This window comes from Microcebus murinus, chromosome 15 (assembly GCF_040939455.1).
Source record: "Microcebus murinus isolate Inina chromosome 15, M.murinus_Inina_mat1.0, whole genome shotgun sequence".
In the NCBI taxonomy this organism is placed as follows: Eukaryota; Metazoa; Chordata; class Mammalia; order Primates; family Cheirogaleidae; genus Microcebus; species Microcebus murinus.
This window is the reverse complement of record NC_134118.1, coordinates 25704824-25720625: the sequence shown is the minus strand read 5'-3', so window position 1 is coordinate 25720625 and position 15802 is coordinate 25704824. Positions and strand designations below refer to the sequence as shown.

General features: G+C 40.6%; 5 protein-coding genes across 5 annotated transcripts; 2 read left to right on the top strand and 3 right to left on the bottom strand.

The window, feature by feature from the left end:
- Positions 1 to 430: 430 nt before the first annotated feature.
- On the bottom strand, positions 431 to 3114 carry LOC105858671 (histone H2B type 1-M-like). Its single transcript, XM_012741976.3, has 3 exons — positions 3019 to 3114; positions 2434 to 2883; positions 431 to 1515 (listed from the first exon to the last, which is right to left on the bottom strand). Exons 1-2 carry the CDS (start codon positions 3112 to 3114, stop codon positions 2449 to 2451), a joined length of 531 nt encoding a protein of 176 aa, XP_012597430.1. The 3' UTR covers positions 431 to 1515; positions 2434 to 2448.
- LOC105858691 (histone H2A type 1-H) lies at positions 3083 to 3507 on the top strand. The gene has a single exon (XM_012741998.2). The coding sequence runs from the start codon at positions 3113 to 3115 to the stop codon at positions 3497 to 3499; it is 387 nt and encodes a 128-aa protein (XP_012597452.1). The 5' UTR covers positions 3083 to 3112; the 3' UTR covers positions 3500 to 3507.
- A 4862-nt stretch (positions 3508 to 8369) lies between these two features.
- Positions 8370 to 8846, bottom strand: H3C10 (H3 clustered histone 10). The gene has a single exon (XM_012742009.2). The coding sequence runs from the start codon at positions 8832 to 8834 to the stop codon at positions 8424 to 8426; it is 411 nt and encodes a 136-aa protein (XP_012597463.1). The 5' UTR covers positions 8835 to 8846; the 3' UTR covers positions 8370 to 8423.
- A 1488-nt stretch (positions 8847 to 10334) lies between these two features.
- Positions 10335 to 10804, bottom strand: LOC105858689 (histone H2A type 1). Its single transcript, XM_076010770.1, has one exon. The coding sequence runs from the start codon at positions 10773 to 10775 to the stop codon at positions 10383 to 10385; it is 393 nt and encodes a 130-aa protein (XP_075866885.1). The 5' UTR covers positions 10776 to 10804; the 3' UTR covers positions 10335 to 10382.
- A 255-nt stretch (positions 10805 to 11059) lies between these two features.
- On the top strand, positions 11060 to 11459 carry LOC105858694 (histone H2B type 2-F-like). The gene has a single exon (XM_012742006.3). The coding sequence runs from the start codon at positions 11077 to 11079 to the stop codon at positions 11455 to 11457; it is 381 nt and encodes a 126-aa protein (XP_012597460.1). The 5' UTR covers positions 11060 to 11076; the 3' UTR covers positions 11458 to 11459.
- The last annotated feature ends 4343 nt before the right edge of the window (positions 11460 to 15802 follow it).

The window sequence follows — 15802 nt, the reverse complement described above, 5'->3', positions numbered from 1 at the left end:
CTGCCATTTAGTTTATTTCCTCATGTAATTTGCTGACCCTCCATTTCCTCATCTGTAAGGTGGGAATAATAGTAGAGCCTACCTCATAAGACCACTGAGATAATTAAATGAGTTAATATAAGTAAAAGAATTTTAATATAATCTATCACATAATATGCCCTCAATAAATGTTAAGTCATTTCATTATTATCACTAGAGAATAACAGTCTGCTACACAAATTGCTCTACTCAACAAGGGGATATATAGGGCAGTTGGAAAGTGAATGCCTCTGAAGCACGAGGCCTTAGGCTAGAGCCCCATATTCTTTAATTTTTTTTCCCACTAACATATGGTTCTCAGTATGAGGTCAGACTTTATTCATAGGTTTAAACACATGAAACCACCATTTCTATAGATCAAATCCAATCAAATATTGGCAATTACATGTGATTCAATTTAATAATTTACTTACTGCCATATTGACAGGACTTCAAACAGTGCCTGGCTCATAGTAGATGAGCAATAAATATTTGTTGACTGGATGAACTGGGCAAATCCCATTTCCTACCAAACTCCCCTTCTGAAATCCCTTTTTTGAACTCTTAGTTGCAGAAGTTGAAACCTAGATATCATTCCAGGTTTGCCCTTTTTCTCTCTCCTTCCCCTTTCAGTCAGTCTGCAGCAAGCTCTGCCCTTTCTGCCTCCTTTATTCCTTAAATTCCCCTTTCTCCACCTCCTACTTCTGTTTCTGACTGTTGCCCCTGCCTTAGTTTGGTCCCTCACTTGCTGGCTGGCATTTTCAACCTCTCAAACTTAGAACTCACTTCCTTCCAATCTACTTTCAATTGAACCACCAGAAGAATGAATCTGAAAAACACATTTTACAAAATTTTAAAATTCTGCCTAGAATCTACATTTTCCTGGTAGAGAAGGTATACAGAGCCCCTCGGGATCTTTTTTTTAAAGCCTCCTCTGAATTACCTTGCCACATTTATCTCCAGCCATTTCAGCCTTCAGCAACTCTAAAAATCTCCTCCACTTTACCGGGTGCTCAGACTTCTCTGCCCAGAGCACCTTCCCTCCCCCACCGCATTGGCTTTTACAACAAGCCCTGAAGACTTGGAAAACTTCAAACTTCCCAGTAAGGCTGGTTTCATTTTTCTCTTTTCCCAGTTCCTCTTTGGAGTCCTTATTTGCTTAACTGTTTCCTTCCTTTCAAAATACTGATTTTTTCAATTATAGGAATTTTTCATAGTACATATTAGGCACTCAAGATCAGTTTGCAGAATAAATATTAACATGAATAAGGGAAGAAGAGTAGATGGATTGAATAAACAAATTTCATGGTTTACCTTTTTAAAAAGTGTACTGGTGACACTTGTCCTTCCTTTGTAACCCACATTTACTAATTCCCTATTCGAGCAAAAATATAACAGTAGTTCTTCTGTGTTCCTGCAGGTAGTGGTGCAGCACAGTCCCCAAACCAGACATGCCTTTAATTTTGGCTTCCCCTATCTTCAGAACACCAGGTTTTCCTGCCAACAGAGAAAAGAAAAGGCACACACTGCTTTACTGTTATTTCAAAGGGAGCTGAAGAGGTGAAAGAAAAGAAGTTTGAAGTTTTCCAAGGTTTCATTCTTACCCTGATACAAAAAAGTACTCAGGTTTATTTCTCAAAACATGCTATTTATTAGAGCATGACTAATAGCCGTTTAATCCTTTTAACAATTCTTACAATTTTACGGATGAGGGTTAAGCGGTGGAGACCAGGGTACAAGTAAACCTCATGGAGAGACAAGATAAGAACCTAGAAAAGGACAGCTAATCGAAACTATGCTGCTTTATGACTTTAAATCACCAAGTCTTAAGTCAGCACTATAAACTTAAAGGTTATCTTACTAGTAGACTATTAATTTTAGGTTCAAAGAGATACAGGGGGTTGTGGGCCTGATGAAGCTTGGGGAGCGAACAGACACACTGGCTCTCCTGTTAGCTAAGATTTACAATTTCTGGATCCAGCTCCAAATGTTTGCCCGGATTACAGTCAATAGTGAGCGTCTGTCTCTCCATAGATAACTTGAAAGGGAACTCCAGGAACTATTGGGACGCTCTAGATACTTGCAGTACACCGTGGCATTTTCAATATTGTCTCAGCTAAAGCAGAGAACAGAACGTTATTTGCATTATTAGTCCTTCTGGAAACACACGAAATTTGTGATACCAATAGGGCAACTGCAGCTTAAAAATGCCAAAAATACATGAAGGAACTCCCAAAGGGTACTAGAAGGCACAGAATGTTTTACCAAAAACCAATTTGAATTACACATTCGAGTATTATAAAATGGCCACTTGCACTTTTGACTAATGGAGAATTAAAAGTGAATTGGCTTTTTGAGAAAACGTGGACGGCTCTGAAAAGAGCCTTCGGGACGTGGGACAGGATGGGTCCATACCTCTGCAGCAGGGGCTCATTTAGAGCTGGTGTACTTGGTGACTACCTTGGTGCCCTCTGAAGCCGCGTGCTTGGCCAGCTCTCCCGGCAGCAGCAGGCGCACCGCCGTCTGGATCTCCCTGGAGGTGATGGTCGAGCGCTTGTTGTAATGCGCCAGGCGAGAGGCCTCGCCCGCGATGCGCTCGAAGATGTCGTTGACGAACGAGTTCATGATGCCCATGGCCTTGGACGAGATGCAGGTGTCTGAGTTGACGTGCTTCAGCACTTTGTACAAGTACACGGAGTAACTTTCCTTGCGGCTGTGCTTGCACTTCTTGCCATCCTTTCGTGCATTATTGATGGTTTTCTTTGACCCCCTTTTAGGAACAGGAACTGACTTGGTCGGTTCAGGCACAGTGAGAAAACACAGGACACTAAAGGAAAACACAAGCCACAGACTAGATGTGGTCTCCTTATTTAAAGGTGGTTATGCAAATTAGGAATAGTAAAGGTTTCTGGTGATTGGTGGTTTTGCCCCAATCAAAATACATATCCTGCATAATCATGTTCCATTGGTCTAAATGAAAATCAAATATCAGCCAATCACACAGCTCCCTTTTCGCGCCCAGCAGAGGCTATAAAATCTGCGTCTTTCCAGTTCCTTTTCAGTCTCTATCGGTAACAACTGCAGACCTCTTAGCATGTCTGGCCGCGGCAAGCAGGGAGGCAAAGCTCGCGCCAAAGCGAAGACCCGCTCTTCCCGGGCCGGCCTTCAGTTCCCCGTGGGTCGAGTGCACCGTCTGCTCCGCAAGGGCAACTATGCCGAGCGGGTCGGAGCCGGCGCCCCGGTGTACCTGGCGGCGGTGCTGGAGTACCTGACCGCCGAGATCCTGGAGCTGGCGGGCAACGCGGCTCGCGACAACAAGAAGACGCGCATCATCCCGCGCCACCTGCAGCTGGCCATCCGCAACGACGAGGAGCTCAACAAGCTGCTGGGCAAAGTCACCATCGCTCAGGGCGGCGTCCTGCCCAACATCCAGGCCGTGCTGCTGCCCAAGAAGACCGAGAGCCACCATAAGGCCAAGTAAAGACCAAATTTGGAAACGCCGAGAAACAAAGGCTCTTTTCAGAGCCACTTACATGGTCACAAAAAGGTGGCACGGTTTACTGCGTTTCTAACCGCTAAATCTCTTCACTACACTGACACTTAGCCTTAAACCCTAACCTTATTTTCCATTTTCATATTGCCAAGGTAAACGTTCCTTTAGTCTCTTTTGTAGATGTCTGCAAGGAGCCTTATGCTAAGACGTTGAAGCTTAATTGATACAGGGCTTTCCTAAATGCATTGCAATTTCTAAATCATTTATATTGAGTTTCCAAGAACATGCAATTTATGTGAAATGTCGAAATGGGAATTATGTAGATCCACATGTGCAAATTAGCTGTGGGTGGCTTAAGTGATAAATTTTACTATAAAATAGCATTTTGTTGGCAGGACACAGTAGTGTAGTGGTTTCCATTTGTGGCTCAGGGGAACCCTTTGGGATATAGCAATTTCACTTTTTTTTTTTGAGTCACAATCTCTGTAGTCAGGGCTAGAGTGCCATGGCGTAGGCCTAACTCACAGCAACATCAAACTCCTGGGCTAAAATGAACCTCCTGCCTCAGCCTCCCAAGTAGCTGGGAGTACAGGCGCGTGCCACCAGACCCAACTAATTTTTTTCTATTTTTAGTAAAGACTGGTGTCTCGCTCTTGCTCAGGCTGGTCTCCAACTCCTGACCTCAAGCAATCCTCCAGCCCAGAATGTTAGGGTTACACTTTTAACCTTAGTTTTATAGGATATTTTTTGTTAATATGCTTACTAGAAGTAGTAAAGTATAATTCTACTTAACAGTACATTTCTTTTTTTCTTTTTTTTTTCGAGACAGCATCTCGCTTTGTTGCCCAGGCTAGAGTGAATGCGGTGGGTCAGCCTAGCTCACAACAACCTCAAATTCCTGGGCTCAAGCAATCCTCCTGCCTCAGCCTCCTGAGTAGCTGGGACTACAGGCATGTGCCACCATGCCCGGCTAATTGTTTCTATATATATTAAATATTAGTTGGCCGATTAATTTCTTTCTATTTATAATAGAGATGGGGTCTTGCTCTTGCTCAGGCTGGTTTCAAACTCCTGACCTTGAGCAATCTGCCTACCTCAGCCTCCCAGAGTGCTAGGATTACAGGCATGAGCCACCAGGCCCCGCCAACAGTACATTGCTTTATATGTTTGTCTCAGTAGACTAAAGTGAGGGCAGAGCCCTTAGCCCTATTTTCTAACCTAGTAAAAGAGGCACTCTGTGCTTATGTTTATAAATAAAAACATGTAGTACATGTTTATGAATGTATACATTGGTTATACATTTTTTAAATTTCTGCACTTACAGGAGTTTGGAATAAAAAAGAAAACTGGCCTTAGGAGCCTTCAGAATAAGGGTTTTTCAAATATATATATACATGTTATGCAGTGACCAAGTTACCACATGTTAGTGTGTTACTGAAATAAAATTTTACAAAATAATAGTTACCTTTATTGTATAAGTTGTGTTCTGATATTTTCTTGTTCAATTCTGCATGATCTTTGTAGTTAAACTTTTTGTACCTGGATTTTCTCATTTTCCAAATCTATCCCACAAACATTGTTATGATTAGAAATGTTGCTTAGTATACTGTAAATGAGTTAAATAGTTGCTTAGTATACTAAATAGCTACTTAGTATGCTAAGTAGCTGGCCAAGCATAGTAAATAGTACAAGCTTGTGATGATGATAAAAATGTTGCTTCTGGCTGCTATTAAGATGATTCCAAAAGCACTAATGGGTAGACACCAACAGTTGGAAAAAAATATAGTCTCTTCTGAAAAGCCAAAGGCCAATTTGAGAATACAGGAGGTCAAAGATCTTCATGTTGGCCATATCTCCATATGGGCATATCAAGGTCCTTTTAGTCTGGGCCTTGAAAAGGACTTGAACATTTATGCCACTTACCAGTTTTAACATCTCAGGAAATTCAGGCACAAAAACCATTTCTTTGTCCTCTTTTGTAAGATTCTAATGTTCTTATTCTTTTAAAAAATATTTATTTCATACTTAAGTGCCATGCATTAAAGATACAGCATTAATAAGACAATGCCTGTCTTAAAGAAACACAATATGTTTGGGAGAAACATGTTGGGAGAAACACAAAAACACATAAAACACAACATAGCAAGAACAACTATGGAAGTAAGCACAGGGAATCAGAAGAGCATATAGGAAGAGTAAAACCTGTGGGAGGCAACATCAGATCTAAAGGCTAGAGTGAATTAGCAATTGGAAAGTATGAGGATCCAGCAGAGAATGAGCATCATCAGAGACGCATGGTTTGGGATATGTGCAAGCAAATGACATGAAGTCTGATATTGGAAATGACACATAGATTACAAGAGACAAGCTAAAGCCAGAAGGGACTTGTAGTCCACTCCCTTAGTTTTAAATACCCTTTATATGCTAATGATTCCCAAATCTTTATGTGCATCCCTGATTTATCTCCTGAGTTCTACATATGCATATTCATCTATCTTTTGAAATAATTGTAGATCTCTAGGAAATGCAAAATACATATCCTAGACTGATCATCATCATCAATTCTCTTAGTGATCCTTGTCTTAGTTAAGTGGCATCACCATCTACCCATTAGCATAAGCCAAATTGATCTGTTGTCATTGAGTATTCATTTTTATGTGCCATTACTATAGCAAAACTCAATTTCTGTACAGGGAGATGAAAGCATGGTCACACCTCAGAAAGAGCTTCACCAGAAGGCTACCAGACTATTGTAGTTGAGCACATGGAATGTTTTGGGAGACAGAGTTTCTGTGTCATATAATTGAAACTACTCCCTGCCCCTGAATAAATAATTCTTTTTGTAATGAGAACTGAAAAGTTAACTGGAAGAAGTATATTGACTACATATCTTCAGAAAAGGATGCCCTACCTAACCAGCAAGAGGATTGGATCACTGCAGACCAGGCAACCTTTGCATGGGATCTTCCTAATTTATTAACAGCTTTAAGTTTCCTTACACACTCAAGAATATCAATCTGCCAGCCTGGGCAACAGAGCAAGATACTGTCTCTACACACACATACACCCACGCACACACACAAATTAGCTGGGTACGGTGGTGCATGCCTATAGTCTTAGCTACTCAGGAGGCTGAGGCAGGAGGACTGCTTGACCCTAGGAGTTAGAGAATGCAGTGAGCTATGATCATACCACTGTGCTCCAGAGCCTGGGCAACACAGTGACAACTTGTCTCAAAACAACAACAACAACAACAAAAACCCTAAAACCCCAATATGTTAAAGCAGTTGGTTTTAGATTGCATTAGCAGGGTCCCCCAAGAGTCTTGGGGGCATTGCTTTCCTCCAAATTAGTGAATTTTCCTTTGCAGAGGAAAGCTAATTCCTGAGGGGTATGCATTCAGTATTTTTTTTTGCTTAAGGTTTTGATTCCAAAAGAAAGTATTAGAACATTATTTTAATTTTGTAAAATATTAGTCATCCTAAATCAAACTAATAAATTTAATGATTAATCATTCTAAATTCCATATGTAGAAATCATGGGTCCTACTTCCCATGAATGTAGGTACTCACAGGAAGGTAATGGCTTGAGCAGAGTAGTGATCTTGTTATCTCATTTTAAAATAATGTATTAAGAATGTAACCAATTCTGATAACTAAGTAGCAGACATAAATAAGAAGTGAAACAAGATAGAGAATTCAATCTGCTTTTCAAAACACGATGTGAAAATACTATGATCTTTCCACTCAAATTTCACAAGCTGACATCAGTTGAGGGACAAAGATAACAAGACATACACAAGCCAATTTGCCAGGGAAAGTCTTGAATGCTTACAAAATAAGAATGGAAGAGAGATAATAGAAAGTTATGGATGACTAGAATTCAGAACACAAGAATGGCCTGTCGTCATGCAGAAGTAGCTAACTTTAGCACAACTAGCAGGTTAATATGTTTTACTTTCATCTATGATTTTCCACACCATTGTTTTAGTGTTATTCACTCATGCATTCATTCATTTAATCCAACAAATATTGACTGAGAGCTGCTACATTACAGGGGATACATGAGTAAACAAAAGTTACTCCTTTTATGAACATACATTTTAGAAGAGACAAGACAAAAATAAATGAGCAAAATGTATGGTACAGCTTATGCTAATAAATTGTAGGGTGAAAAAATTAGTGGGGATTAGAGTTTTAATTTATATAGTCAGACAAGGCCATGATGAGAAGGTAATATTTAAGCAAAGACCCACAGAGGCAAGAGAAGTGTTTGTTTTATCCTCTTCTCAAAAGTCAACAATACAACTCTCTCTTCTCTCTCTCTCTCTCTCACACACACACACACACACACACATTTTTACTAGAAGCTTTAAAGGGAATATTCTCTGGCTGGCTCTTCCTGCAAATGATTCTTGACCCTCAAACCAAGTCATCAACCACACTGAAGGAATTTATGCAGGCCCAGATATCAGCTTCAAATACTTAATTCAGACCTAGAAACAAAACAGCTCAGGAAGAAATGGGGGAAAAAATACTTTGACTTTAGGCAACACAAACCCTATCGACCTTAATTTTTCTAATACCTTAAAATGACCTTAAGGTATTGTTTCCTAAGAATACAAACTACAAGTTTGCAGAAAATAAGTTGAGGCACCATGCTGTCAAAACTAAAGCATAGGTGGCAGGTGGGGCAAGGTGGGTAATACGTCCTAGGAAGTAGGTTAACATTTTAATAGGGGTAGGCTGGATTTCAGACCTTCACGATTGCAAAACGTCTAGATAATGGGACCTATGTGCCATGACAAAACAAGTACCAGGATTATATGCAGAGAAACAGATCTTTTCAGACACGCATGTGGGTGGCTCTGAAAAGAGCCTTTTGGGATACAGCTGGCCTGAGTCCTACACACTCAAGCCCTTTCACCACGGATGCGACGCGCAAGCTGGATGTCCTTAGGCATGATAGTGACACGCTTGGCGTGGATAGCACACAGGTTGGTGTCCTCGAAAAGCCCCACCAAGTAAGCCTCACAAGCCTCCTGCAGCGCCATCACTGCTGAACTCTGGAAGCGCAGGTCGGTCTTGAAGTCCTGCGCGATTTCCCGCACCAGACGCTGAAACGGCAGCTTTCGGATCAGCAGCTCTGTAGACTTCTGGTAGCGGCGGATCTCACGCAGAGCCACGGTTCCGGGGCGATAGCGGTGGGGCTTCTTCACGCCGCCGGTGGCCGGGGCGCTCTTGCGGGCCGCCTTGGTGGCGAGCTGCTTGCGCGGCGCCTTCCCGCCGGTGGACTTGCGCGCAGTCTGCTTCGTGCGAGCCATGGTGTAAAAGCTGAATTCAAGTGTAGAGAAAAGCCTGGCCGCTTATTTATAGTAAGAGCCTGAAGCTGATTGGACAAAACTAAGCCAGCCCCCACGGTAATTGGATCGGCCAAGGATTCAAAATATGTATATATATTTTTGTTCTCCAAGTCCTCCGATATTCTAAATGGTCAATGGCCTCCATATTGCTTTTTTTCTATTCTCTGTACAGTTGTTCACTATTTACCAGAGATTTGCAGTGGAAGTAAATTTGAGCGGCATAAGTAATTTAAATGTTTCTAGGCACCACATTAGAACAAAATAAAACCAGGAAAAATTAATTTTAATAATTTGTTTAATCTAATATATCCAATATATTTCAATATGTAATCGATAAAAAATTGTTAGATATTTTACATTTTTGACACTCATCTAAATCCAACATGTATTTTATAGGTACAGCACCTGTTATTTCAGACTACCAAATTCCAATGATCACTAGCCAGTTGTTGGCAAGTGGCTTACCACATTGGACAACACAGCCCTATATCCCCTCCTCTCAAAATTTTCTATTCTTCTAAAAATTTGGAACTTTTTTTCCGCCAAGGAAATTTCTGTGTTGCATGTGAAGAATTCGAAGTCTAGTAATTTCATAAACATACCCTTACACGAACTTTTCACCTTTATATAGTATAAAAGTAATTCCATTGCAGCACATTTTTCTAATATTCTGGAAATGTAATTTCTTTGCTCTTAAAGAATCTATTCTATCAGTGCATCAAGATCTGAATTAGATTAAAAAGACGGAGTCAAATATATTTTTAAAGTAGAATTCTGCATGCTCAAAGGAATTAATGATCATCTCAACTGCATTTCATAATAAATCAACTTGTATGGTGGTAAGAAATGTAAGAAAACTCTTCAATTTTCAGTAAACTTATTGAAAACACTCCAAATAAAATAAGAAAACTCCCTGGCACCAAAAGTAACTCAATTAACTGTTCCAATTATCTCAATTATTTCCTTGACTATCACCAGGTCGAAACTGATTCAATCATCCTGGCGAATAACTAGGTTTTCTCAGACAAAAAGGATCTAGAAAATAACCAGTGGCCTAGGGTAGAGGTTTGGGCCGAACTCTGCATCCTCAGGATGTTTTTATTTGTTAAGACCTAGAAAACAAATACATCTTAAAAATTGCTGCATTTGACCCTAAAACAAATGCTCATCACAAGTTTGATTTTTAAGCTCAAAACTGGTGCCGAGGTGGTAAATTCTGATAATAAGTATAACTCCACATAGTACTTCGATAAAGCTCACTCAAGGGGAACAGCGATTAGATTAGGTTTAAGGTAAAGGCGACTCTTATCTACAAAAACTAAAGATTGCCTGCCCAAGCTGAAGGAAAACCAAGACACCTTTCTGCTTAACCGACTGAGATTGATTCATTAGCTCTTAAGTGGTTACGGAGCGTAGTGCCCAACTCTTCCCAGGAAACTGTAGGTGGCTCTGAAAAGAGCCTTTGATTTGGTTGGGTCGTTTCGAATTGCTGCAAACTAACCCAGACTTCTACTTGCCCTTGGCCTTGTGGTGGCTCTCGGTCTTCTTGGGCAGCAGCACGGCCTGGATGTTGGGCAGGACGCCGCCCTGAGCGATGGTGACTTTGCCCAGCAGCTTGTTGAGCTCCTCGTCGTTGCGGATGGCCAGCTGCAGGTGGCGCGGGATGATGCGCGTCTTCTTGTTGTCGCGAGCCGCGTTGCCCGCCAGCTCCAGGATCTCGGCGGTCAGGTACTCCAGCACCGCCGCCAGGTACACCGGGGCGCCGGCTCCGACCCGCTCGGCATAGTTGCCCTTGCGGAGCAGACGGTGCACTCGACCCACGGGGAACTGAAGGCCGGCCCGGGAAGAGCGGGTCTTCGCTTTGGCGCGAGCTTTGCCTCCCTGCTTGCCGCGGCCAGACATGCTAAGAAGCCTGTAGTTGTTGCTGATAGAGACTGAAAAGGAACTGGAAAGACGCAGACTTTATAGCCTCTACTGGGCGCGAAAAGGGAGCTGTGTGATTGGCTGATATTTGATTTCCATTTAGACCAATGGAACATGATTATGCAGGATACATATTTTGATTGGACAAAACCGGTATCTGACGTCATGGGCGTATAACCACCAATCGCCGTGGATCTCCACATAACTGCATTTGCACAAACCACTATAAATACAGGGGAGTCCACTGCCTTAGTCTTATGCTTGCTCTCTGCTTTTAGTCATGCCTGAGCCAGCCAAGTCTGCTCCTGCCCCCAAAAAGGGCTCTAAGAAAGCAGTGACCAAAGTCCAGAAGAAAGATGGCAAGAAGCGCAAGCGCAGCCGCAAGGAGAGCTACTCCGTGTACGTGTACAAGGTGCTGAAGCAGGTCCACCCGGACACCGGCATCTCCTCGAAGGCCATGGGCATCATGAATTCCTTCGTCAACGACATCTTCGAGCGCATCGCGGGCGAGGCGTCTCGCCTGGCGCATTACAACAAGCGCTCGACCATCACCTCCAGGGAGATCCAGACGGCGGTGCGCCTGCTGCTGCCGGGAGAGCTGGCCAAGCACGCCGTGTCCGAGGGCACCAAGGCTGTCACCAAGTACACCAGCTCCAAGTAAACTTCTCGTGAAGGCACTGTCAAACCCAAAGGCTCTTTTCAGAGCCACTTAACTACCTGAGAAAGAGCTGGTGCGCTTTGTCAACTCTTTGGCGGGGTTAGGTATCATAGGCAAAAAAAAGCTAGGGCTCCCTGGGTTTCCTTTAGCCACGTGAGTCCATGCTCGCTTATTGTGGCACAGCACACAAACGCGGAGACTAACGTAGTCTTTTTCAGAACTATGGGTAGCTCTGAAAAGTGCTAGTATTAATATAAATACGCCATAACCTTGGTGTAGGTAAAAGCATTGCGGATCACATCCTACAGTAGTTGAAAGCCCCCCTAGATAAGGCCACGTTTGCGCTACCACGCTGATCTAGTAGCTGGATCGCGGGCTTGGTGATACTCGACATTATTGTGGAAGACTGAGGTGACGCTCAGCTCCCCAACTCTTCACCTCTTCCAGCAACCAGACATTAAGAGTAGACAAAAAAAATTCAAAAATGTCATGGAAAATAAAATATTTGCTTTTAGTTAAATTTCTCGGACCAAATTGAAAACTAGAGACACGCAGTCCGGTAAGCATTATCTTTATAACTCCGCCCCCTTTTCCTGTTACTAACAAAGGTGGAGGAGGAGACGCTGGTTCAGGCTGCTCGCCAGGCGCCTATGCCATCTTGGATAAAGGTGAGGCTGGCGGTTCTGAGAGTTTAGCAGCTATTGGTCACTCAGTATTCTTTTTTTGCTTTCTTCTCTGCCTTTGTTTATGTATCAGAATCACATGAGATGATGTAGGTGAAGATGCATTATTACAATAATAAAGCATTTTTCTTCGAGAAAGCCAGTCAATCAATAGGGATCTGGCCCAATTCCTATTAATGGTTTTTTGCCATCCTGTTGCATTAAGGCATTAACAAAACTAGTAATATTCTGTAAATACTTTTTCCAAGTTCTGAAAGAAATAATAACTCTGTAATAGACAAGTTCAAAGTGATCAGTAAAACTTAACACTTTGCCTTCTCCTAATCTTTAATGACGTTAGTAGCAAACAAGATGCCACAGCAGTTGTGTAAATGTGTTTCTTATGTCAGCAAAGCACAACTGTATTTCCTAAACTCTTTACCACCCAGTTAACTACCATTTCATTAAGCATATTCTATTCACTACAGGCCAATTATTGTATTCTCTGAAAGGAATGGAAAGTCCTGAGTAAGAATAAGCCTCCCAAACCTTAATTCTCAGTCATTGCTGATGACCATGCAAATTGGTAGTACTTTCATGAAGAAAAATTTGGTAATACCTGTCAAAACTAAAAATGCATATATCTTTACATCCAGAAATTCCTCCGCCAGGGATTTACTATTTTTGAAAATATGCAAAATAACATGTACACAGTTTTTCAGCAGCACAATTTATAGTACATGACTGGAAGCAATGTGAATGATCAGCAATAAATTATAGTACATTAATCATCCTACCTGGTAGTAAAACCAAATAAGAAGGCTTTTTCATAATAATTTTTTATTGCTTACCATGTGTCAGATAATGTCCTAAAAAGTCCTCTATATGCATTAAATCATTTAATTTTCATAACTTTATGAGAAATCACTATTATTATTATGCTTATTTTATAGATCATAAAATGGGTATTCAGAGAGGTGGAGTAAATTGTCTGAAATCACACACTGTTGAAGTTTTCAAAATCAAAATGGAGTCCTGAATGTTTAGAAAACTCTGACAAATATTGCTGGGAAGGCTATGAAAAAAGAGTTCTCATGCTTATATGCCTGATAATAAAAATTATCACAAAAGACTGCAAAAACCACAGCCTTACACAAAAAAATACTTCTAAAGGGACATCTGCCCAACCTCAGACTGCCTATCCAACCTCAGACTGAAATCACCCTTGTTATTGATCTTTGTAGCCAAGGGTTATTATTTCAAAACACTTATGTAATCCTTCTCATTTTTTTCCTTTAAAAGCCTTCGCCTTCCTTTATCTTCCTGAATACAAATGTAGTTTACTATGGCATGTGTATTCCCATTGCAGTGCTTTATTCTCAGATAAATTTTATTGTAGAGAGCCTCTCTCTGTTTGCTATTTAGGTTGACAACAGCCAAAAAGTAGTGAAAACATGATTTAAAACCACAGTCTAGCTTCCGAATCCATACTTATAACAACTATACTATATGGCCTCTTCAGGTACTGATATGTAATGATCTCCAAAATTTATTGTCAAGTGCAAAAAAGCAAGGTACAAGATAGTGTGCAATAGAAGAGTATGTGTGTCTATAAATGTGAGATATTTCTGAAAAAAATGCTATTAATAAATAAACTGCTACCAATGGTTGCCTCTGAGGAAAGGAAGCTGGATAGCCTGGGAACAGGGACAGATGGAAAATCGTTTCATTGTAACCCTTTTATGGTCTTTGAATTTTGAATCATATGTATGTGATGTCCATCCATAAATAAATAGTATAAAGAATCCCTTCCCTGAAATATGGGTAAAACACACATTATGATAAGATAATTGTTTTAGTAGAGATGTGTATGAAAAGCCTAAGGAGCACAGAATAAATAATATTACTGATGGGGGTGGGGAGAGTGCAAAACAGCATTGTAGGCAGCTGAAGTAAGAAAAAGGTGTTACCTTCAAGGAAGCAGAAGTGTATTAAAGGGCAAGAGACTGCAGCAGTAGGCAGAGGGGAGCAGCACTGGGAACCAGGTAAGTAGTCTATGACTGAGCACTGTGTCAAGGGCTTCCTTCTATTATGAGCAGGCATCTCAAAATGATGACAGGATTCTAGATAAAAACAACTAGATATGATCTGTGAAGGGCTTATCAAGTATGATTCTGAAATACTGTATAAACAATTATAGATGCAAATCTAACATCCTATGGTTATTTAAATGAAACAGACTCTTAAGTTATTTGTTAAATTAATCTAATAGTCATAAGTTTTTCTTTCCCCTGAGTTTGTGGGAGAAAAAGAAATTACCATTAGTCCCTTTTGGAACTAGTAAAGGAAACTTCCAAGTATTTATTACCAGTTAAAAAGAGAGATGTCAAATAAAACTGTCACCATCACAGCATATGCTCAGATAAGCCAATGGATCAAAATTGCACCATGAATAGATAGTAATACACATCTGTGGAATATTCAGCAGTGTCTAGTGTTTGGACATTTTAGGAGACCCCTTTCAGTGACACTGCACATTTACATTAACTTACAACAAACAACTTGGTAGCAGTTTTGGATACTGGCATTGCTATGGTCTTAATATTCGTGTCCTCTACCCCAAATTCATATGTTGAAACCTAATCCCCAATGTGCTGATATTAAGAGGTGTGGGCTTCGGGAGATGAATCATGAATGGAGAGCCTTCGTGAATGAAATTAGTGCCCTTATAAAAAGGGAACTTGTTCACCCCTTCCTTCTACCATATAAGGTTGCAGAGAGAAGGTGCCATCTATAAAACAGAGGTGAGCCCTCACCAGACACTGAATATGTTGCTTTCTTAATCTTGGACTTCCTAGTCTCTACAACAGTAAGAAATAAATTTCTGTTGTTTATAAGCCACCTAGTGTATAGTATATTTTGTTGTAACAGCCTGAACAGACTAATATGCACAAAATTCCGTATTAGACAGGACAGAGAGAATCTAACATATTACATCACATATCCTTTGACTGCTTTTATAAAGGAGAATTGTAATTCTGTAGCTTCAGGGGAATAGGACCATGTCCTTACATTTTTTTTTTTGAAAATTATTTTGCTAATTATAGACTTCTATTTTTAAGGTTAGGTCCTGAAATTTTATTAGTAAATATTATAAGAAAGACTAGGCCTGAATGCATATTTTACACGAAGAAATAGATAAAAGGCTGAAGAGAATTTTATTTCATAACAAGAGAATAGGAAACATGTAGTATCCTTCAACAGGGCTTTATCTTCCACCCTCCAGAAGATTCTTCTTAAATATGAACATATTGGCTTATTATCAAGAATAAGAGTATTCTTTGTTGTTGTTATTTTTGTAAGTTTAGTGTAGGTACATTCCGCAACTTCTTTTACACAAGTTTTTTCTAAATTGATTTCTTTCATTATAACCTCATGTTTCCCTATAAGAACCTACTCTTCATTCTGTCTTGGGACATATTTATGAGATATGAGCTATAGCTGAATAAGCTGTAGAATTTAAGGCTGGACTCCCTTAAGCAATGTCCATTTGTGCTGCAATAACAAAATATCTGAGGCTGGGTAATTTATATAGAACAGAAATTTATTTTCTCACAGTTGTGGGGGCCAAGAGTATAAGATCAAGTTCCTGGCAGGTTTCCTGCCTAGTGAAGGCTGGTTCTCTG

Coding starts and splice junctions, on each gene's coding strand:
- LOC105858691 (XM_012741998.2), top strand. CDS start 3,113: ATGTCTGGCCGCGGCAAGCAGGGAGGCAAAGCTCGCGCCAAAGCGAAG.
- LOC105858671 (XM_012741976.3), bottom strand. CDS start 3,114: ATGCTAAGAGGTCTGCAGTTGTTACCGATAGAGACTGAAAAGGAACTG. Junction 2,884..3,018: donor GGGCGCGAAAAGGGAGCTGT/GTGATTGGCTGA, acceptor CCTTTAAATAAG/GAGACCACATCTAGTCTGTG.
- H3C10 (XM_012742009.2), bottom strand. CDS start 8,834: ATGGCTCGCACGAAGCAGACTGCGCGCAAGTCCACCGGCGGGAAGGCG.
- LOC105858689 (XM_076010770.1), bottom strand. CDS start 10,775: ATGTCTGGCCGCGGCAAGCAGGGAGGCAAAGCTCGCGCCAAAGCGAAG.
- LOC105858694 (XM_012742006.3), top strand. CDS start 11,077: ATGCCTGAGCCAGCCAAGTCTGCTCCTGCCCCCAAAAAGGGCTCTAAG.